Here is a 22,977-nt window from a genome sequence, read left to right on the forward strand (position 1 = left end):
TTGGGTTGGAAGGGACTTCAACACTCATCTAGTTCCATATGCATGCATGCAAAACCCATTTCTACCTTTACATGAAGTGGTTTATACTGTTACCATGCAATAATGAGCCACATTTATTTGTAGAAGAACATCAGGACTGCAGATGTTATACTCTGGAAAATGTTACCTTCAAATGATACACATTTACAAAAATCAGTCCTCAGGTGCTGAGGTAAAACCCCACTCAGTGTTAGAAAAAAATCTGTAAACTCCAACCTGTCTTTCAAATAGTTTTAATTCTGTTGAGCAGTTTGCTGCTCTGAGGAGGGTTATACCAAGAGGAACAAGGCAGACTGCTGAGTTTATATTTAATAAATAAACTTTTATTTAAAAATATCCTCTCCTTTATTCACAGTTTCAAGTCTGAAAAAGGTAATACTATTCTTGATCAATTCCAACACAGCTGAAACCATTCACTTTCCAAAACAAAATCCCAGAGATGGCTGATAAATTGCAAGAGTCACATCAAAGCTAGAAAGGCACAGGTTTTTGTGCAGGATCCTCCCTGGGATTAAGAAGTGCATCCACATATTCCACAGAAATCTCCTGGTACAGCTTGGGCTGCCTTTAGCAGGGAAAGTGTTCCAGTGCAGCCCTGCTTACAAAACACATTTCATTAAATACCAAAGCAGAGCAGCTGTGAGGTTACATCTTTATGCAAAACATGGGTATCACTGCAAGAGAAAAATCAGTAATTTCCCTATGGTGAAAAAGTTACATTTTTATCTCCAGAACTCCAAACTGGCATTTCAAACAAAGAAACGCTGGGAGCCAAACAAGGAGAGCTTTGTGGGGATAAAAAAGAATCCCTGTGCTTTCCCAGATTCCAATGGAACAACAGTGGTGAGAACTCACCCTCAATAAACACAAGCATCCCATGGGAACACCCCCAGTGCTCCCAGCAAGGCACTGGTGCTGCAGCTCCGCAGCGCTGCCCTCACTGCATTCCAGGATTGCCTTCAGTACTCCTTGGAGCCAGCTGCTCCAGCAAATTCAGGATGAGCTCTGTGCGCTCCAGCAGGGACAGCCCCTTGTTGGCAGTGGCACGAAGCAGCAGGGAATAAACCTGCTTGTTTGTTTTCAGAACTGCTTCTTCTTCGTTGGTGCCCCTACAAAGAGAGCAGAGAATCCCAACTCTTTATCTGAGCATGGCTCTTCATTCTGCAAATTATCAAGAGTATCATTAAATAATATTGATGAGGATCCCTGGCAATCCACCATTCGCTGCACTGCAGTCAGAGCATTCTGCTTATACTGCAGGCAGGAGCACAAAATATAAATAGAATAGAATATAAAGTGTACAAGCAGCAGTCAGGTTAATTGCAAGTGCTTCAGGAATGACTGAGAAAGGTTGAAGCAAATTAAATTCATCACACACTTGGCAGGAATCAGGCAGGTTCATTTATTTCAGAGAACAGGTAGTCAATAAAAAGCCACTGAAATGCAAAGTATTTCTGGGATAAGTTACAAGTATTCCCAGAACAAAGTATTACTTTCAATTACTTTTCCCCTCCGATTTGCACAGCCAAGTTCTGTTCTGCTCATGATTCCACTTTGGGAGGGTAACACTGACTTCATCCATTTTTACTGCCGGGCTGCAAGTTTTGCTATCAAACATTAATTTCCCCACATGTTCTCCTGTTCTCTGCCAAAGTGCACCTGAGACCCTGAAGCAGCATTTGAGCTCCAATTTCCTCCCTTTTTCAGCCCATTATTAAAGCAGGAGGCAGAACTTACCCTCTGCAGAGCAGAAGGGAGGAAATGCACACGGGATGTACAGAAGGCACAAGAAAGGTTAAATGAAAGGTAGTTTCAAGCTTGGCCTCAAAGTTTCGAGAAGTTTAAGACTCCCATTTCACAGCATTCAAACTGTAACAGGTTCCCTGTGTGGAATCTTCAGTGCAAAACCCCAAGGCAATGATGCCAAGGTAATGTGGGGGTAAAAACCCTTCAAAACAAAAAATGAGTTGCCTGTGTTATGAGACAGCAGAACTAAACCCATTTACTCAGTTAGCTGTGCCATCTGCTTGGTAACATATAAATTACCCTGTATTAATCCTCTGTGTTTCACATATTCAGATTGCCACCTTGTGGAAGCTCTTTTTCAGGAGGTGAAAGCTCCTAACGTTGCCTGAAAAACAGCTGAAAACACACCCGGGCTGTGTTCTCTTCTCATGTTTTTTATTTACCAGTCCACCACTATCAGCAGACAACTTCCTGGGTACAATGAACTCATTTCACAGTTTACTTTTAGCTGAACGGCTCTTGCATCAGCAGTGCTTCAATCCCCAAAACATTAACCCAACTTGCAAGCCTAAAAATATCCTTTAAAACTAATGGCACATTTTCAGAGCTTCACTTTATGTAACATTAACATCACACACTTGCTGCTGCGGGAGTAAAAGGTATTTTCTGCATCCCAAAAGGAACACCACACACATTCAAATCAAACCAACAGAAGGAGTGGGGTAAGGAATCTGCTGCCACACCAAATCCCAACATCTCTTCCAAGTCAACACAAAAAGAAGTCAGGTTTGTCCTGAATCCCAGCAGCAGGACAGAAGACTCCAGGAATTAGTAAATTAGGAATTAGTAAATTCTCTACACCAGTGCACATCTTCCCCATATCCATCCCTCTCTATTTGCAGCATTACTGATGTGCCTGAATTTCTTCTCAAGTGTTCTGCTTGCCAAACTCCACTGACATTTTATCAGCAAGACGGACAGAGAGACCAGCAGCACCCAGCAGCTTCTCCCCCAGGAACTCTGAAGTGCTCTGCCACACACCAATCCCACATCAGTCAGGATAAAGGACACCAAGCTTCAACTTACCCAATCTTTTTTTTGCTTGAAGTTAACAATTTAATGGATTGGAGGAGAAGGAAAGACATCCTGGACTCAAAAATCCCAAGCAGTTTCAAGACTTCCTCTTTGTTAAGGCCTGCAGGGGAATCATTCACTGACATGCTCTCAGCAGGACTTTTATCCTTGCTGATCTACAGGAGAGAAACAACCAAAAACCATTTCACTGAATTCCACCTTTTAAACACAGGGAATGAGCCAGGAAAGCCCTCCTGCAGGCGAGCTGACTTTTCCATGTGTTGCCCAAACTGCCAGCAAGGGACACACACACACATCAGCACATACTGCAAGTAACTGGTGATTGAGGCTCCAGGAACATTACTCACACTGGCTACAGATAACCCTCCACATTTTGGTATTTAAATATTAAATGTACCAGAGAGAGAAAGAGAGAGAGAGAAAACTTTTTTTATTATTCACAGATTCTGAAGATCTTATAGAAGACTTTTAGGGGATAATAAGGGCCCTTTTAAGGGACAGCAGAGTTGCACAGGAAAAAGCCCATTCACATAGTAAGGCAGTCCAGGTTAAAATATGTTTTAATCCATCTCTGGATCATGTTCTAAAGGAACCTTTTTTATCCACTTCCAGGCTAGGGGAGAACAGCAATAGATTCTAGCTCTGTCCACACTCTTTAAGCAATTAAATCTGCAGAGAAGTAACCAAGGAATATTTTAACTGCAAAATGACCATTTGTTTGTGAAGGCACAAGCCAGAAGGGAGCAGGTGTCACACCACCTGACATTCCTTTACCTGTTCACACTCTGCCACAAGATCCTTCCTGATGAGCTGAAATGCACCCCTGGTTTTGGTCATTATATCAAGGGCCCCAGACAGAGTCTTTAACTTCCCAGCACTGCTGTTCTGACCTAAAAAAACCCATAAAAATGAAGGACAAAAGGCTTAGGTTACAGACTAGATTTTTCTAACATTTAAAGATTTCAAGAGAGAGAAAAAAAGCACATACTGCCCTAGTCAGCTGAAAACCAGCAAGATAAAAATGCCCTGTCTCCTCTCTTGAGGAAAATTCCATTCTGAGCAGCAGATTGCTGCTGCTCTCACGTAAATTTAGTTATCTAAAAATGAAACTAAGTAGGTAGTGGTGGTTTGGAAAGCTGTTGTAGGCCGGAGCTACACTTACTGGCCATCTGGAACTCCGCAAAGGCCACTCTCTCCAGCTGCACACGCAGGAACTCACAGGGGGCATCCTTCAGGAGCTGGAAGAGCCGCACTGCTTTGCTGTAGTGGAGATCAGCAAGGACACGATGCTGCTTCCTCAGGTGTTCATCACCAACCTGCACTCAGAGGAGGGCACAGAGTGAATCCCCCACCCTCTGCATGTTCATGAGGAGCCACTGGAAAGGTTTACTTGGAGACTGTCTGTTGTGAGATAGCACTAATTTCTTTGGTTCAATAATTTAAATACACGTAGCCCAGCTACAGGTAGAAGGATAAATATCAAGCTCCACACATACTGAACATGTCAAGGATGGAATTTAGAAAACCAAAGCAGTCTGGAGCAATACCTGGTTCCTGAGGCAGCTGTGGTACATAGAAGCCAGCCTGTGGTGGATGGTGGCAGCCCGGTACTGGCACAGGGGCTGCCGTTCAGACACTGTATCAACATCACAGTACTTCAAGGACTTCATCATGGCTTCACTGACTTCCTTCTCTATCTACAACATAAATAAATACAAATTTAAGGGAAAAAATCCCTGAAGAGGGGCTTTTCACTAGAGCATGTAGTGTAGGACAAAGGGGAAAGAGCCTTAAGCTGAAGGAAGATTTAGAGTAGATACTGAGAAGAAATTGTTCCCTCTGAGGGTGGGGAAGCCCTGGCACAGGGTGCCCAGAGCAGCTGTGGCTGCCCCTGGATCCCTGGCAGTGTCCAAGGCCAAGATGGACAGGGCTTGGAACAACATGGGACAGTGTAAGGTGTCCCTGCCCATCTTGTTCCATGGTGGAACAAGATGAGCTTTAAGATCTTTTCCAACCCAAACCATTCCATGATTCTACAGTTCCAATACCCATTTTGCTCCCTGTTCAGTTTTTCAGGACAACAACAATGCATTTTTTTCAGATACAATGAATGCTCTCTGTTACCTGTTCCTGAGCCTTTCTGGATAAGGGAGCATAATCCTGCTGCAAAGTTGCCATCGTGAAATACGTCGTAGACAGCTCCCAGTTCACAGAATCCCAAACAGCTGGATGCACATCCCTCTTACCCAGAGACCTCAGAGCCTTCAGGTAGTAGTCAATAGCCTGCAAAGGACAGAGCCATGCACACAGTTTCTGCCTGCGTTTGTAACAACTAGAAATTAATTTCCCTTTACTCAAAATATCTCCCTGAGCCTTCTTCAGTATTTCCCATTTGATGATCTCTTTAATCCTGACCATGCAGTTCTTCTCCCTTGTGTGTGGCACTGCATTATGTTCAACACCATCATCTGAATGTCCCAGCAATCAAACCTCAACAACACCAGCAAAGCCTACACAGCAAGGATTAGGATAGTATGAAAGCAGGAGAGCTATCCCAGGTTATTCCACCCAAATTTAAACATATTTACCAAAGTAGTCACAAATACCTCACAGTAAAAGGCATTTTGGGGTCTGGGCCCTGCTTAAACCAGTGAGGAGTTACCTTATTGTAATAAAGGGCCTCTTCTGGGGAAAACTCCCTTTTGTAGTCCCCTTCAGCTGCACAGTGGGCCTGGGCACAGATCCTCATCAGCCTCCCCGTGTTGCACAGCAGAAGGGCAGCATTGGTGGCATCATCAATGGACTCAAAATTCTGAATTCCTTCTTCAAAGCAGGAGAAACTTTTCTTCCAGAGCTGCTGCTCAGTCGTGGAGACATTTTTACTCACTAGGGTGAAGCACAAGGCTTAGAGACTCACTCAAATTCCTCAGAGATACTGAATAAACACTTTTGTCTCTCTAATAAACCATCTTTTAAAATTTAAGGGTGGTAAATGATTCTGAAGATCCAATTCACAGAAAATACTCCTCAGACTTCCATATGGCTGAGGGTTTAATACCTGAAGAGCACTATTACACCTACTATACTTCCCAAAGAATTCCAGTGAATTTGGGAGAGTCTGCCCTGATGCCAAGGCCAGGAGACTCACAGGATACACCAGATTTTGTTTTCACAGTAATGATTCAGGGAATTGGAGTTACTTCTATAAATTTTCAGTATTAAGCAAATAAAATGTGACTTATACAGACAGATAGAATTCAGTATTTCAAAGCTTTGATTTCAATTAAATAACACCTGCAAAAACCCAGAGAGATTATGACAAATCACAAAATTGAAAGTCCAAGCCAAAATCCTTCAAATATTACTTGGACAAAGGTTACAGTAAACAGCTGATACTTGGGAAACTGGAGCTGTTGACACTGAACTACCAACACCTCACTTGTTCTAGTTTAGAGAACTCTTACTCCTAGACAAGACATTGGGTTTGCTTTCAAAAACAAAACCCTACTGAACACCTCACCCTACAAAGCTTTTCCTCAAAAAAAGCCCACCAAAAATAAACCAGAAGGAATGCTTCCAAGGATTTACTTACCAAAATTTCACAGGCTGACTTTACTGAAGCTATTCTTCTGTTTAAATTAAGCTGCTGCTTGTTCATGCTGGGCTAAACCCAACACATCAAGAATGCAACATGCCCTCCCTTTCACAACAGAGTTTAAAGTTTCCTTGATGGCTTTTTGAGAGCATTCTACACATTTTAAAGGAATTTCTCCAAATTACACATTCCATTACTCAGTTTAAGCTCAATTAACTACAGTGTACAAGCCACAGTGATGTGTTGTAAACAAATAATTACAGTGGACATTAAAAAACGACAGTCATTTAAATGTCCTCTTTATAATCAGAAATAGATTTCTCATACAATTAGTGAACTTGATGACTGCTGTAGCTCCATGAAATGGTCAGGAATGGAAAAAGGATACTTGCCCACTCTCTCAGTCTGCACTGCAGCTGCCTGGTTCATGTAGAACACTCCAATCTCATTCCTGATATTACCCATCCTCTTGAGCACCTGGATGTGCTGCTCTGGGTTTTGGCTTTTTAAATTACTGAAGAGTAGGATTTCATAAGCTGCTTCATAGCATTTGCAGCTGACAGAAAGCTGGTATTCCAAGTCTGTGGATAAATCTGTAGCCCAGGCAAACCCTGGAAAACAAAATGCAAAGCCTTCATGTCAAACAGTATTCCTCTAATTAAGTACAAGAGTTATGTCAGTTAGGTTTTATTTATTACTGAAAGAGTTACTGCCTTTAGTTGTTTCACAGCTTCAGGCCATGTCATAAAATACACTGACAATCCCCTTCTGTATGACAGGCAGGATGAGGTTTCTCTGAAGGAAACAGAAGTGAAGTGCAGTAACCCCTCTGCCACAAGTTCTCCTAGTGCATGGTTTTGAGGAAACCCAATGAGATTATTTATGTCTGTCATGTATCCACAGTCTGGCAGTTCTCCTGTGTCAGGATCATACCTTGGCACCTGGATTCTCTGTGAAGGCTGTGTAGTATCTCCTGATCTTCTTTAGTCTGGTAATTATATTCTTCCAGGTAAGCGGCTCTGTTGTTGGCATTCTGAGCCAGCATTAACTGGATATCTCCACAAAGGGTTAGGCACTGACACAGGAACACCAGCACCTCGGGAAGCATGCTGCCACACAGACAGCAGTAGGTATCTGGTGGGAAAAAAAACATGGATGAGGGAGGGGAAAGAAAAGAACTGCACATCAAAAGGCTTGACACAGACTGACAAGATAATTGGGTTTTAATGCTACCTGTCTGCATACAGAGAGTAAGTGTGACAACACATGTTCTCCTCAGAAGAAATAACCTATTTTAAAGTCACAGTTGCTCTACACAGCTGATAGTTTAAAGAGTCCCTGTGTTGTCCAAGATGAGCAGTCACTCTGGCAACTACAAATGCTAATCTCAAATTTGACTAAAGGAAAACTGACTTTCTGCAAATTAACGCAAGTGAGATACAGACTGAAAAGCTGAATTTCCAGAATTTGAAGTTGAGTCTCGAGTCTATAAAAGACTGAAAGCTGAAGAGTGCTCTGAGTTACTGAGAGGTCTATGGACACTTTGTGCTAAGATCAAGTGGGTTTGCTTTATAAACCTCCTCCTGCCCTAAGACAGGAGTCTTCCCTTTCCTTAGGGCAGGGAAATAGCAGCACTTTAGCACTAAGCTACTGGCATTTCCCAGTTGTTATTCTCATTATGGCAGTATTAGTCTAAACAGCCTGATTTTACTTCTTCCCTTTTCCTCAGTAATACTTCAAGATGCATTCTATTTTAGAGGAGCATCCGATTCAGATGATGAACAAGTCTGGTATTTCTCAGAGTCAAGGATATATTTCAATAACATGGGAACCACCAGGGAAAAAGTACCAGCTTGCAGCAGCATCACCTGGAGCACAGAACACTCTCCTGGCCTTGGCATCAGGGCAGACTCTCCCAAATTCAACTGCTCTGAAGCTCCCAATGTGCCCTCAAGTTCCCAATCTGTCAAAATGGGATCGTCTTTCTATCGATCAGTGACAAAAGTTATCCTCACTACAGACTTCTGTCCTGAATACTCAGCTGGACACTTAGTTTAAACACAGGCTTGTCAGACTCGTCACTGCCCACCACTGGGATAAATCAGGCACAGCAGTATCTGATATGGTGACAGGTATCTCCAGGCAGTGGCACAGGTGGCAAATCCATTCAAGGAACTTACCATGGCACTGCAAGGCCAGCTTGATGTATCGCAGTGCTCGCCCGTATTTCTGCAGGACCATAGCAGCATCAGATAGGACATAATAAGCTCTTGATGATTTCAGGATGAGCTGGAGTTTCATTTTATATTGCCATGATCCAGGAATCATTCCTGACTGGCTGGAATGCTTCCCCTTCTGGAAGGAGCCCACTGTAAGAGGAACAGAACCTCGTCAGTGATCTCCCCTTTGTAACAAATGCCTGAGGTCGGACACTACTCCATCAGCACAGGCAGAATGGGAATTGCCTGATTACAGCCCTGCACAAGCAGAGTTCTGCCAGCTTGTCTGCTACTTCATTTATCACCTGCAAAACAGACCCAACACATGGCACTTTTCCATGCACTCCACCTGATAGTAGGATACTGGAATCCAGTGGGACAGTGACAGTGCAGGTGACCTCTCTGACCTCAAACAGCTTGTGAAACACAGGGGCAAGGGCCAACATTACTCCCTCAGGGAGCAGAAGAAAAGAACAAGAAAGCCGCAGGCAGAATTAGTCATGTTCTCCACCACATCCTTAAGATAAATGCTCAGTTTCTGTATGAACAGTCCCAGTGAGAAAGCTTCCATTTGTGGGTTTAGCCTCCAGCACACAAGACCCTGGATAACCTGGTCCTTCCCACAAAGGAAACCAAGGACTTTCTCACACTCATTTCAAGATATCCTCTGCATAAGATTATGAAGCTTTTCTTTGATGCTGCAGTGGTTATGGAGCCCAAAGGAACAGGTCACTGTTCCTGGTTTAAGGCCTGTCCCTACCAAAGGACAGAGTTTTGCCCTGACCATATCTGCACACAGAAATGAGTCTCTTGCTTAAGGCAGACCTACAAGGCTTGAGTTGTAAACCCACTATCTTGTAATAATATACAAGTAGAAAATAAGCAGATACAGTAAATAAATTCTTAAGCACTACATGTTCTATTGGGACAAAAACAAACCCAGAACAGTAACACCCCACCCAGCTAAAGACACACACACTGCATCCATACACCAGTCCGGAGTAGTTCTCCTGAAGTTAGAAATTCCAGAGTTTAGAGCACTTAACCTTTCCATATGTATGTAAATATGTACATGTGGCAGAGAAAATACATAATGCACATCACAGGAAACAAACACGTGGACTGGAAAACAAAAGTGAACAAGCAGCACTGCTGCTACTGCAGGGATGGACAGAAGCACAGATCCAGGAATCTCTGTGAGTGTGAATAACTCCAGACTGAACTGGCTTCTTATTCAGAGATTCAAAGGGAGGAGAAAGGGAAAACTAAAGAATTGCCAAAGTAGGCAAGACAAATTTCTTTCTGAGCTATGCTTACAGGGCTCCTTGCCCTGCAGAGAGCTCTACTACTTTCAGAAGAAAAGTCTTTCCTGGAACTTTTTACATCACTCCAGAGCAAAATAAAATAGAGAGAGACTGTAGTCTGAAACTTCTGGATTTTGAGCATTTAAACAAACAAAACATCTTTTATTCGTCACTTCCTTTCACAGTTGTAGAGGTACAAGAAAGGAAACAAAATCCTAGTTAACATTTTATACACAATTCAAGCAGCAAGCATAACGGAGGAGCAAAACCTGCCAGAAGGGAGAAATTCTTCCAGAAAACATCCAGGTCACACACACACAAAGAAATTAAGCCTATTTTTAAAACAACCCACAAAACTTAAGGTGCTCCACATACCAAACCTCAAAATACCAAGTCCTTACAGAAGTCATCTGAAAGCCACATCTAAATAGGGTCCAGTAAAATCATGTGTTGACTAATAAGAGATTCTTTGCTATGCAAAATAACTCAAATGAGTGTCTCTTTTCATATTTAAAAAGGAACAGACTGTTCTCCAATTTTCAGGGCACTTTTCCTTAGGCAATGGTGTAATTAGTGATTTAAACACACTGTTTTGACAATCAAAATAAAGTAGCAGCAGTTTGTGCTGGCACTGGAAAGGTCTTATTTGCACAATAATACAACTTACTTTTGTCTAGAAACAAGGCCATCTGTTTTTCCAGAGACTCAGGACCACCACTGGTGGATTCATCCTCATATTTCAACGGGATTGGAGTGCTGGGGTCAGCTGCAGGAAGGTCACCCTCTTTTTTAACACTGCTGTCAACAGACTTCAAACCCTGCAAAAGGAAGAAATCATTTCATTCACCTAGACAGCAATATTTAGCAAACAGAGTAGATGAAGAATTGGATGGGAGGTGAAGTATCTTCAGGAAGCTGGCAGTGAACTCACCTCCAAGACGTGGTTGAGCACCAGCCTGCAGCGCTCCTCGGTGCCGTGGCAGACAGGGAATGCACAGCTGGGCTGCATTGAGGCACCAGGGAAGGAAGAGAAGAAATGTTCAACACAGAAAATACAAAAATTCCTGGCCAGAAGATGCCAATGAGAGGCAGCATCAAGACAAAGTGGAATATGGTAAGGAAAAATCTACATGAAGCCTGCTCTACCATAAAACACACACCTCAGATTTTGTGAGCAGCTCATGAACAGCTTCTCTGCCCACTTCAGTTAACCTGGAGACAAAAACTACCAGGAATTTCACTACCCAGTTTTGTCCCATGAACTGAATCATCCAAGAAGACCCTTAATAACACCACAGAGTCACTTACACGTATTCGATGCACAGACTTGTATTTTTCTGGTACTGACAACTCCCCAACAGATTTGATTATTGCCACTGCTTTATTGTCATCTGGGGGATCAGAACTGTTGCTGTAAGAACCATTTTCATCACTGTCTGGCATCTCTTCCTCTTCCTCACTGTAACTTTCATCAGAATTTCCATTTATAGGGAAGTCTGCATTGTCTTCTTTTTTAGGTTCATCCAGCTGAAAAAGCTCTGATAACATGTAGTTTGCTGAAGCAATAATCTTTATAGAGAAGAGAAAAAAATGATTCATTCTCAAGTTAAATTTTTTTTTAGAGGCAAGAACAATATAAATTATCTTAGAATAAGGAGTACAGATGACATGCAAAGAGGTGTTTGATAACCTGTAAACACAGCTTGAGCAAGTTCCCTGGAAGGGAAAAGGATCCAAGCTGATCAAGTTTAGAAGAGAATAAAAACCAACTGGTAAAGAACAAGTACTTCCTGTACTAACAGGCTGCAGATCACAGGAGACAACAAAAGGATCTTATGCTAGCAAAAAAAAAAAAAAAAAAAAAAAAATTGAAGGGATTCCATTGGGATTTTGAAAACCTTTCACAACTTTAGAAGGAATCTACATTCTTATTAGTTAATGTGTGCCATGTCTCCTCTTGGAATCCATTCTAAATATGATTCAGATTTTTCACATCACATCTTTGGGAATTTTCAGTTGAAAATAGCTTAAAGCTAAATTATTTAGAGACTCTCTAGCCCAACCCACTTATCCAGGCAGGTTGTTCAGAACTGCGTTCAGTTGGGCTTTGAGTATCTGAAAGGATGGAGACTGTAATTTCTCCGTTTAGCCTGTCCCAGTTTTCAGCCATCCTAAGAGTAAAAATGTTCATATATTCACATCTTACACTTTTTATCCACGATCTGCTCCCAGAGGGCTCTCTGGCAACAAGAACAAGAGAGAGAATGTAATTAGAAGTTCCTTTTTAGAGTAGCACAGAAGACTTGTGCAGCAATAAGGGGCAGCAAAAACTACTAATTAAAAAAAAATAGCGTGGGGATTCTTTTAAAAATCAATTTTTTAAGTTTATAAATAAATTGAAATTCTCTCCCCTGGGAGGAAGAAGGAGCACATTATTTATTACCAGGTTTATTATGATTACAGCATTTCTGTTATACGTACACAAAAGTGGAAGAAAACATTGAATTCTTACTTGAGGATGTCTGCCATTGTCCAACAACTTCAGACAATTCAAGAGCAACGTTCTGATTGTGCCATAGTGTTTCTTGTTCTGGTTTTTCTTCAGCATCATATTGCAAGCAACTCTAAAAGAAAGTTGAACAAAATAGTGAAACCCCTGGACAATTTCTTTGTGCTAGAAGAAAAATGTTAAACAATATTCTACAACTGTAGATCTTCCAAACTTTATGATGTGTCTACGAGACTTTGTCAGCAAAAAAGTTTACATTGAGAAACGGTGAAAAGGAAAGTCTGTTTTAATCTAGTGGGACTGAGATTTAGCCAGTTTGTGTATGATTGTCATTTGATCATGAATTTTGGTCTGTGTTCTGAATACAACTGCACCAAGAATTAAGTACTGCAACAAAAATGATAAAAACTCACTTGTACAGCAGAATTGCCACTGGCATTGTAAAAGGGTTTTGGTATTTGTCTTCAGTCTCTTCACAAAGCGTGGTGAGGTCATACAGCTTTACTATATCACTCCCACTTGCTGAAAAAGAAAATCTCTCATTAATCAACATCACATTACTGTCAATCTTTTCAAACTGATCTAAACCTTCTTACCTTTAAACAACCAATAGGTATGTCCTTCTTTGGTGCAATTTGATTTCAGAAAAGATAAGATATTTTGAGCAATATCTTTTATCACTTTGGTAGAAAAATTAGAGTTTTCCAAATTGGGAATATCTTCAGTCTTGATCATTTCATATTTCTGCAAAGAAAAGAAAATGAAAACTCAAGATTAAGAGGGGTTTCTGACACCAAAATTAATGTATCAGTCTATCAACAGCTAAAAGAAACAAAGGCTGCTATTATGATAAATTGAGTTAATTTCTATGATTCACCTTAAGCAAGCACATCTTGACTACACTACTCAATCAAAGCTTTAAGAAGGATCCATTTCTGTCACAAACATGGTAAATGGAGAACAAAGGATGAGGAAAAGAAAGGGGGAGAAGGCACAACATCTATTACTTCAATGAAACCTAGTCAGCCTAGGAAACAACTCCAGGCTACCAGGCAGAACAGAAACACAGACTGTCTACAGTAAAACAGCATAAACAAACATTCAAAAGCTTGCATCTGTCTGGGCAAGGGAACATTGCAGATTTCAAGATGTAAGAAACAGATTTCTGTTGTTGCATTTTTTATTTTTGCCTTCACGCAAACATCAGGGGAAGAAGGAATCTTGCATGCATGAAAGGAAGGGGAAGAAAGAACACACTATTTTTAGATGACTGCTGCAAGCTGTCTAAGATGCTTCTCATTCTGCAACACAGGATTTTTGTCATCTTTTCTCAGAGCAGTGTGAAGGATCTGTTATAACTGAGGCAATTTCAGAAGGTGAAGAATGAATTGTTATTTTAAGGCATAATGCAAAGAGTCAGACTTACCTGAACAATTCCATTGACATGAAAGCACATCACAAGCTCTGGTACATTGCATATTAAGTTGTCCAACCAATAGTCAATTCCTGTTAGCACATTTATTGGCTTGTTGTTATCCCTAAAACAAAATATTTCTAGTGTTAGTTAAATCTTTATCTACCCTTCAGGAAATATTAGGGATGTTTACTAATGGCGTTTAGGTTTAAGTCACCTGAGAGTGGATGAACACTAAAACAATTATTTGTGAATTCTTATGAGTTATAGCAAAATAGATGTGCTGCTCTCTCCAATGGAATATGCTCGAATTCCATCAGCAGTTTGGAATTTTTGCCCACATTTAACAGGCTTCAGATGTCACACCATTACCAAGATAATAAGAAGGAATAGCACTTTTAGCTGCAACTAATTATAGCACAAACCTTCTCCCAGACCGTCCAAAATTCACTGCAGAGCAAGGTACTGTTAATTCCTAGATGTGTCTTAAAAAGATGACAAATACACCAAGTGAGCTTCAAGTTTTTGCTCATTCTTTGCCTATGCAAAGGAACAGGAAGACTGGTAATGAAGGGATTAACATTAAATTGGGACTAGAATAGTTCTGTCTTACTGCTCAGTAACGTTTTAAAGTGCTTATGCCCAACAATTGAAATTCAGAATGCCAGGAGAAGAAATATTACTGGCCACTTTTATAAAAATAGCAAAAAATGCAGACAGCTAAACAGGAAGCAGAGTAACAAATCAGTCAAGGCTGGTATAAATAGTATCTTGTGAACTTCCAAGCTCACCTGAGACGCAGGCTCACAGCAGGGTATCTCCCACCTCCAAATATTGGCATATTTGATCCCACCAACATGTGGATATCTTCAAAGGTCCACAAGATATTACGAACAAAGTCATTTTTAAGTCCCTTCATTAAGAGAAAACAGAACTGTTCTGTAAATCAGTGGTATAACACTTGCTCTCCGTGACATTCTGTAGAATTATGAGACAGCAAGAAGCCAAAGCAGCAAACAAAAGCCAGCACGTGACGAACCCGGCTGCGCGTTCACAGGAGCTTAAAATTACAGATGCCACAAAAGCTACTTCTACAGGGGACTGAGGTTTGCCCTTAGTTCCAGTTTAGGCCCAGTTTGGAGGTGCTGGTTTAACCTGGGGGTTCAGCTCTCACATAAAGCATACCTGACTGTTCTCCCCGTCATTGAACAAAGGAGTCAGGTTTTGTTCTTTGGGCGCTGAGGCCACATGCCCCACTAGATATGAGGGTTCAAGAGGCACATTTCCCTGTGGAAAGCACAAGGATAAGGAGTGATTCTGCTGCTGAGGTCAAGTCAGGCCATTAAAAAAGATATGAACAACAAAAGCATGTAAGGGAAAAACCTTTACCTCCAACATCTTTTAATAAATATGCATTAAACTACAAAAAGCCCCTAGTCAGTGACTAAAATGCTTCTTTTTTACAGTTAGTGCCAAAATATTGTACTTTGTAATATTCTCAGAGGCTCTGGGAAGAAACCAGAAAATATTTATAGGAGCTCCTTATTAACCCAGGGTCAACACCAGATTATCAGTGCCCAGAAGCAAAACCTCTATCCTACTGGTTTATTTATAAACTGAAGAAAATGGCACTGTACAAATGCACAGCAGCTTCTTTATGATAAACAGTCTGCTGGATTCAGCACTAGTGCCTCAAGAGGGTGGAAGAGAGGAGTCCTTTTTCTAAAAGCTTTTCAAGCACTGAAGTGTTTCTCCACACAATACATGCAGTTACGATTTTATGGATAATGTAGGTTAGAAACTCCCTAAATTTGGCAGATCAGTTTTAATTCTGTGCAAGCATAACTGTAGCACCATTATTACATTAATGCAAACTGAAGACAACTGATCTTTTAACTCTCCAAAATTTAATCAATTCCTGTTTTATATTACTCACAAAAGCCACAGGAATTAAGTTTTCATAAAAATGTTTAGCCACAATACAAGCCCTGAACAAGAGCCTGATTCTAATCATAGTTTGTTGCATAACTGCTGTAAATATCTCCGCTTTCACTTGTGTAATCTCACAGCAAGTATTTTTAAGTGTTGCTTAACTGTTTTCCTTTTTCAGGAATTCTTCCTCTTCATCTAATAAATTCAGAGCCACCATCTTTTGATGGATTTTAATGGCAGCTTTAAAAAGAAAGGCCAGAACCATAAACTTCCAAACATCTTCTGAGTATCAGGATTTTCCTACTTTTAGGTAAAGGCACTGATGACTACTCTTAGCCAAAGGCTTTGTTTCTCAAAGATGCTGGGATAAATAACAATTTAACATTACAGTGATAGAACAAACATCTGAAATTTGCAGCTCTGACCCACTGGCAAAAGCAGGAACTGCACCTCCTGCCAATTCTCCTCATGCCTTAGCTCAGCCCTTTCAGCAAAGGGAGCTGCAGCAGCATCTTGAGAACCTTTCAACATCTGTGGCTCTACAAACACTGTGGTGCCACATAAAACATTGTCCACACCAACCTGGTTAGAGGCACCTGGGTCTTCAGATAGCGAGGAAGGCATTTCAAAAGGAGCTGGCCAGGAGGCCCTTCCTGCTTCATCACTCTCACCTGCAACAGGACCCCCCTGGTGCTGCTTGGAAGTGGAAGGAACAGGCTGAGCAGCTCCATCTCCATTAATGCTGACAAGGAAACATTTACAAGTTCAGCTGACAAGATGCAAACAGATCGATTTTTAGAGTTGTTATGCTTGATGCACTCTTGCCAACAAATGATTTGGCTGACATGCAGTTAATTAAGTCATGCTGTTTATTATATTCTTTAGTATTTCAATTTTAAAGTAAAATACTTCAATTTCTGTGAAAACATTTCATGTTATTTCCTGACCTCATTCCTCAATTCCCTCTGTATATGGAGAAAGCAGAAAATAAGACAGACCATAATGGAATTTTAACATTCACTTCAAGACCAAGAACCAGGCAGAAGTAAGTGGTGCAGAATTCAAGTTTCATGCACACAAAAGGTTACCTGTAATACAAAAATTTAGAAAGTATTGCCTTCTGGTACCAATGTTCTTTACTCTTCTTTTTTCTTTGCCACTTCTGATCAATCAGCCTTTGATAAAACTCTTTCAGCCATGTCCAGTCCCCTGTCTAGCCAACAGAAGAAATATGAAATTAATATCAAGAAGCATCTGCAAAGTAAACCACGTGCCTTATAAACTTACAAATACTCATCCACAACAAGAAACCCAGAAAATAACTTCAGAGCTGAAATCCTGAATTGGTCGTTTATTGAAAATACAGCTTTTAGGAAAGTTATGTTCTTACTGAAAATTTTACTTAATTAGAAAAATCAGATATATAAGAGGCTACATAGTAAGAAATACACATTGATAATAAAATCAATCAAATGGTATAGCAATAGTGAAGTAATTACACAAAAGTGAGACACAGAATATTAACCCGACAACACCATAAACACAGGACATCAGATGTAGTTTGTGGGTAAACTGCTGCAGAACACAGCAGCTTTGGTACCCATGCAACTCTCACTAATTTCCAGACATTTTCTTGCTGGCTACTCTATTCCTGAAATGATGCATTTTGACAACGTGTAACACTTATCAAGAACCAAGTGGTTCACCTGAGAGGATCTCATGAAGAGTTCCTGGATATCCAGCTCATCCAACAGGAGTGTCCTTCCAATTCTGTGCACTGCCATGCTCACGTGGGACTTGCTGTAAGGGATCTTCAGGAGTTTTTTAATGTTCTTGCAAAAGAAAAGTGAAAAGAGAGAACATTCAGTACAATTATGCTGCACTGAAAGACAGTTCTCAGGAAACTAAGGCCCCATCATGTGTAATGGTGACTTGGGGATACAAACTCCATCACTCCAAACATCCCCCCAGCCTTTGGTCAGTCAGGGTCACTTGTCCTGGGTGTGTCTCTTCTCAGTTTTCCAGGCACTCCCACCCCCTTGCCAGCATGGCTAGATGAGAAGCAGGAAAGGCCTTGGCTCTGTGTAAGCCCTGCTCAGCAACAACAAAAACACCTCTGTGTTATCAACCTGTGCTCAGGACAAACCCAAAACAGTCCCATACCAGCCACTGCGAAGAAAATTAACTCTATCCCAGCACATGTAGTCAAATGAAACCTGACAGCGCCAGGGATTTTAAGACCATTCCACAAGAAAATGCATTTGGTGAAGGCAGAGAACATGAATGACAGTGATAAAGAGGCCAAACCATCAGTAGAAAGCACACACATGGCTTAAACACATTCTCTGATTGGATCATCATGACCAGGTACCAACAAAAATGACAACAATATGGTTTGGATTTAAAACCTTTATTTTCACAGCAGGAATACCAATTCTTTGTCAGGGGTCCAGAGCAATCCAGACAGAGACCTAAGTCTGAATACAAATCTGAAAAATATTAACACAGTACATGAGTATGTTTCCTCTTCTGAGTAGCCTCATTTGAATTCTGCAGCTATTACCAGCACCAAAAGAGCTGACAAGCTGACAGAAATCAAAGGAAAGAAGAAGTTGGAGGGGAGCTCTCTTTTAGATAAAAACAGGGAAAAAACCATCTTAAGTGTAACAGTTTACATCAAAATAACCGATTTCAAACACACAAGACAACTACCTTGCAAGACTGATTTGCTGCATTCACTCAACTGCATATTTTAGCTGAAGATTATTTATAGACCTCCAGAGGAAATAAGATTTTCTCTCTACATTTCTTGTTCAGTGATCACAACTCCCTTACTTGGTGATCTGTGATTCATTAAGGGATCTTTCCTTGTCCCCAAAGGACACAAAGATGCCAGAAGCCATGACAGTATCTTAAAATAAAAGTTTATGCAGTGCAATAATTTGAATGAGAGAATTTAAGATGTGTCCATACCTCTGAATCAGACACAACATCCACATCATTTCCAACTGAGTCAATGAAGTCATAGGCCATCCCAAAGCTATTTAAAAAAATATTACAAGTTAAGACAGTTCCAGCATGACATTACAGACCCATCTTTTATATCTACTAAATCTTTGAAAGATTTCATAAAAAAAAACCCCACAGCTAAACATCACCAAGTGTAATGAGACCTAAAATTAACAAAGTAATTTCATCTTCATATTCTGCAAGTTTTTCAAATATATCTTTGACAGTGCCTAGGTCTAATTTCAGGACATTTAAAACACTTAAAAGTTTTGCTGAAATAAAAAAAAAAAAATCAGAGAAAATGAAGGATTCCTTTTAACACTGAAAATAAGAAGAGTTCTTCAACGAATTTCTCTTTAAGGTATTAAGCATGTTAAAGACTTTAATTTTAGTAGCTGTAATTTCATTTTACCTCTTATTCACATTTTCCAAAACTGCCCTACATGTTGTAACAGACCCATTGTCTCTTCCTCCACCCTCATTAAGGAAATTACAAAGTACTTAAGTTAGAATATTTCAATGTACAGATCATTCTTTAAAACAAATCCAGATACTACTATAATCCAAAACATAAATGATGTGCAAGTTATACTTTGGTTATCAGCTTTTTAATACTGACACTAGAGAAAGAGATTAAACTGCCAGCCTCTATTTGACAAGCACAGTATCTAAAATAAACATGAAAAATTCATAAATCCCTGAAAAACATGTTACTCTGCTCCAAAAAGTACAGCTCCTAAAAGAGATGATAAGGATGTAAACAGACACTTTGCACAAACTGTCAAATTTCACTGACTGGCTGATTTGGTGCGAATTTGCTTGTTCAGCACAGGATTTGAGCCTCCTGTTTATGAACACTCTGAACTCAACTTATTCAACAATTTAGCCAACATCCACACTGAAAGGGAACCCTGTTTTTTGGCTGTGGCCCTAATTTCATCTATAGTGTGTGTGACATAAATATGAAATTCTGACATAAATACGAAGCTTCATTTGCCATTTGCCAGGTCCAGTTTCTAAACATCCAGAAGAGCTATAAATTGGCTTCCAAGGGGAACCACATGTTCCATTTTCACCTGTTATCAAAGGCAGAAGGGCTGGCTGAACCAGTCTGGTTTGATTTGGGCCAACCGCGGAAGAACAAAAAGTCAGTTTGAGTGTCTGAGGCAAGGTGTCAACACACACGTGAACAGAGTAACAATCAACATCATTAATCATTTACAAAGGAGACGAGATCAGAGCATAGAGGCAAAAACTTAAGATGAAAAATAGAGGGGAAAATGGTTAAGACAAAGCAATATGCAGTTGCTAGGGTAAAACCTGTACTTTCTACTTTAAATGACACAGGATCCAAGTTCACAATCAGAATTATTCTTAAAGCCCTGGAAAAAAATATAGGGGCTGCTGTTATTTACCTTGAGAAGGGTTTACTTTTTTTGCTGTTGCCCAGAATGGTTGTCCCTGCTGGTCCCAGCTTGGCACTTTCCCGTAACCAGTTGGCAGGAGGCAGCTTCAGGTCTGTTTTCTCCTGCAGACGAGCAAAGGCTGCTTGTGGAGGGGCTGAGGAGTATTTCACCACAGCACTGCTCTTCACCTCATTGCCTCCGAGGAACAACACCGACCCCTGGTTTCCAGAGAGAAATTAGCCTTCTATTTATAAACTGCTGGCAATTAAAACTATCAGGCTTGCTCTATGGTAGGTTATTTTTAATGGTAAGCGAGCAAAATCCAGTCCTGCATTCCCTTATCTCTTTCCCCAGCACATACAGCTTTTCAGTTATCCCAACTCCAACCTGTGTCAAGCAGAAGCTCCACTTCAGGAATTATCACAGAATCATTTAGGTTGGAAAAGACCTCCAAGATTATCAAGTCCAACCTGTGATTGATCATCACATGGTCACCCAGATCAGAGGACTGAGCAACACGTCCAGTCTTTCCTTGAACACCTCCAGGGACAGGGACTCACCACTGTCCTCAACTGATTGTTCCAATGCTTGACAACCATTTCCATGTACGAATCCTTCCCAATGTCAAACCTGACCTTCCCCGGCACAACTTGAGGCCGTTCCCTCTCCTCCTGTCCCTGTTCCCTGGGAGCAGAGCCCGACCCCCCCGGCTGCCCCCTCCTGTCAGGGACTTGTGCAGAGCCACAAGGTCCCCCCTGAGCCTCCTTTGCTCCAGCCTGAGCCCCTTTCCCAGCTCCCTCAGCCACTCCTGGGGCTCCAACCCCTTCCCCAGCTCCGTTCCCTGCCCTGGACACGCTCCAGCCCCTTCATGCCTTTCTTGACCTAACAGCCCCAGAACCAGTCCCAGAATTTGAGGCTGGACCTCAGCAGTGCCCGGCACAGGGGACAACCACTGCCCTGGTCCTGTGGCCACACTGTGGCTCATCCAAGCAGGTGACGGTGATCTATCTTCTCGCCCCCCTGGGTACACTGAGGAACGAAAATGAAGTGCCACCAAGGTCAGCTGCCTACACAACACAAAATCACTCAGAAAGGCTAAAACGAACACGACTCCCACTGAAGTTTGGGAAAGTAGGCGTTTATTAACACCAAGTGTTCACTAACACCAACATTAAAACTAAACACGCTTCTGCCTTAACAAATAATAATAAATAAATAAGCCTCGTGTCTGCCTATTTCTTTCCAAACACAGCAAAACAGGCAGCTGTCACCCGTGTGCGAGGAGCTTTGAACGAACACATGTCGAGGGAAAAACAGCTCCACAGGACACCACTTACGTAAATGCCATGCACTTAAGCATAACAACAGCAGCACTACTCGCAATTAACGCTTAATCATAATTAGCATGTTCTCTACCGCACTCCGGCCCTGACAAACTGGAATAAGGATCAAAAACACCGCTTCAATTAAAACACCACTGAGGGCTGCGTCTGTAACCACGGCTCGACCCCCCCCACTCCGCCCCGCTACCTCACCTACCACGGCCCCCCTCAGCGCCGCTCACCTGCTTGGGCTCCTCGGCGTCCCCCCTCAGCGGGGCAGCGGCACCCGCGCAGCAGGGCTCCTCCATGGTCCGGGAATGGAGCGGGGCTGGAGCCGGGAAGGGGCAGCGGCAGCGGCGCCGCTTCCCGGGGGCGTCCGGCCGGGAACCGCCGCCTCTCGCGAGACTTTTCGAGAAGGCGCGGGAAGGGCGGGCTCTGAGGGCGGCGCCGTGAGGGGCGGGAGGCGGTGGCGGCTCCGTGAGGGGTGAGTGTGGCGCTCCCAGCGGGATCGCGGAGTTGCTGAGGTTCGAAAAACATATGGAAAGAAGATCGTCGAGGCCAAGCTGTGACCGATTTCCCCCTCGTCAATTACACCAAAGCCCCCTCGTTAATTACACCAAAGCACGGAGTGTCACGTCCAGTCGTTCCGGTAAACGCCTCCAGGTATGGGGACTCCACCACCTTCCTGGGCAGCCCCTTCCAATTCTTGACCACTCTTTCCATGAATAAATTTTCTCTAATATCCAGTCTAGACCTCCCCTAGCACAGCTTGAGGCTGTTCACAGCTGAGCCAGAAGATCCCCCCGAGCCTACTTTTCTCCAGGCTGGTTTGGTTTGCCTGGATCACTGGGACCTTGGTGAAACAAGCAAAAACTTGATGGGGTATATGTCAGCATGGGAGAGGATTGAAAATTGCAGTGTCCTGCCCTCTGCTTGTACTCTGAGTTCGACAAGAGCTAAGCTGTGATGGCCTCAGCAATCAAGTAATGCCTAAATAGTGCCCATGGGACTTTTAGTATCTATTCTTTTCCTTGTAGATGATATTCCTCAATCTCTAAACCACAAGAAGCAGTACAGTTCATGACTGGTCAGAGAGTACAAATGCTGACTGCCTCTTAAATTACATCTATATCTATCTATAGCCACATATATCTTTTTATATATATACACACACACACACATACACATACATATAGATCATGGAATCACAGAATGGTTTGGGCTGGAAGGGACCTTGAAGATCATCCAGTGCCATCCCCTGCCACAGGCAGGGACACCTTCCACTGTCCCAGGGTGCTCCAAGCCCTGTCCAACCTGGCCTTGGGCACTTCCAGGGATCCAGGGGCAGCCACAGCTGCTCTGGGCACCCTGTGCCCAGGTCTCAGCA

At 42.0% G+C, this 22,977-nt stretch overlaps 1 protein-coding gene across 2 annotated transcripts; it reads right to left on the minus strand.

Annotated features, from left to right (window-relative positions):
- Positions 1-340: 340 nt before the first annotated feature.
- EDRF1 (erythroid differentiation regulatory factor 1) lies at positions 341-21,984 on the minus strand. Of its 2 annotated transcripts, XM_048310413.1 has the most exons (25): positions 21,833-21,984; positions 20,278-20,486; positions 18,827-18,893; positions 17,560-17,685; positions 16,942-17,066; positions 16,436-16,595; positions 15,107-15,208; positions 14,713-14,834; positions 13,934-14,045; positions 13,104-13,251; positions 12,921-13,029; positions 12,511-12,622; positions 11,307-11,567; positions 10,930-11,001; positions 10,666-10,816; positions 8,656-8,844; positions 7,409-7,609; positions 6,868-7,086; positions 5,543-5,766; positions 5,005-5,163; positions 4,428-4,577; positions 4,043-4,196; positions 3,655-3,770; positions 2,872-3,035; positions 341-1,148 (listed from the first exon to the last, which is right to left on the minus strand). In XM_048310413.1, exons 1-25 carry the CDS (start codon positions 21,896-21,898, stop codon positions 977-979), a joined length of 3,690 nt encoding a protein of 1,229 aa, XP_048166370.1. In that variant the 5' UTR covers positions 21,899-21,984; the 3' UTR covers positions 341-976. The 2 variants fall into 2 exon arrangements, with proteins under 2 accessions (XP_048166370.1, XP_048166371.1); XM_048310414.1 differs by lacking the exon at positions 15,107-15,208.
- Between the last annotated feature and the right edge of the window lie 993 nt (positions 21,985-22,977).

The sequence above is a fragment of the Corvus hawaiiensis genome, chromosome 8, assembly GCF_020740725.1.
Source record: "Corvus hawaiiensis isolate bCorHaw1 chromosome 8, bCorHaw1.pri.cur, whole genome shotgun sequence".
NCBI classification, from domain to species: Eukaryota; Metazoa; Chordata; class Aves; order Passeriformes; family Corvidae; genus Corvus; species Corvus hawaiiensis.

Coding starts and splice junctions, on each gene's coding strand:
- EDRF1 (XM_048310413.1), bottom strand. CDS start 21,898: ATGGAGGAGCCCTGCTGCGCGGGTGCCGCTGCCCCGCTGAGGGGGGAC. Junction 8,845..10,665: donor GGCCTTGTTTCTAGACAAAA/GTAAGTTGTATT, acceptor TTCCTCTTACAG/TGGGCTCCTTCCAGAAGGGG. Junction 3,771..4,042: donor TGCGGAGTTCCAGATGGCCA/GTAAGTGTAGCT, acceptor GGGTTTTTTTAG/GTCAGAACAGCAGTGCTGGG.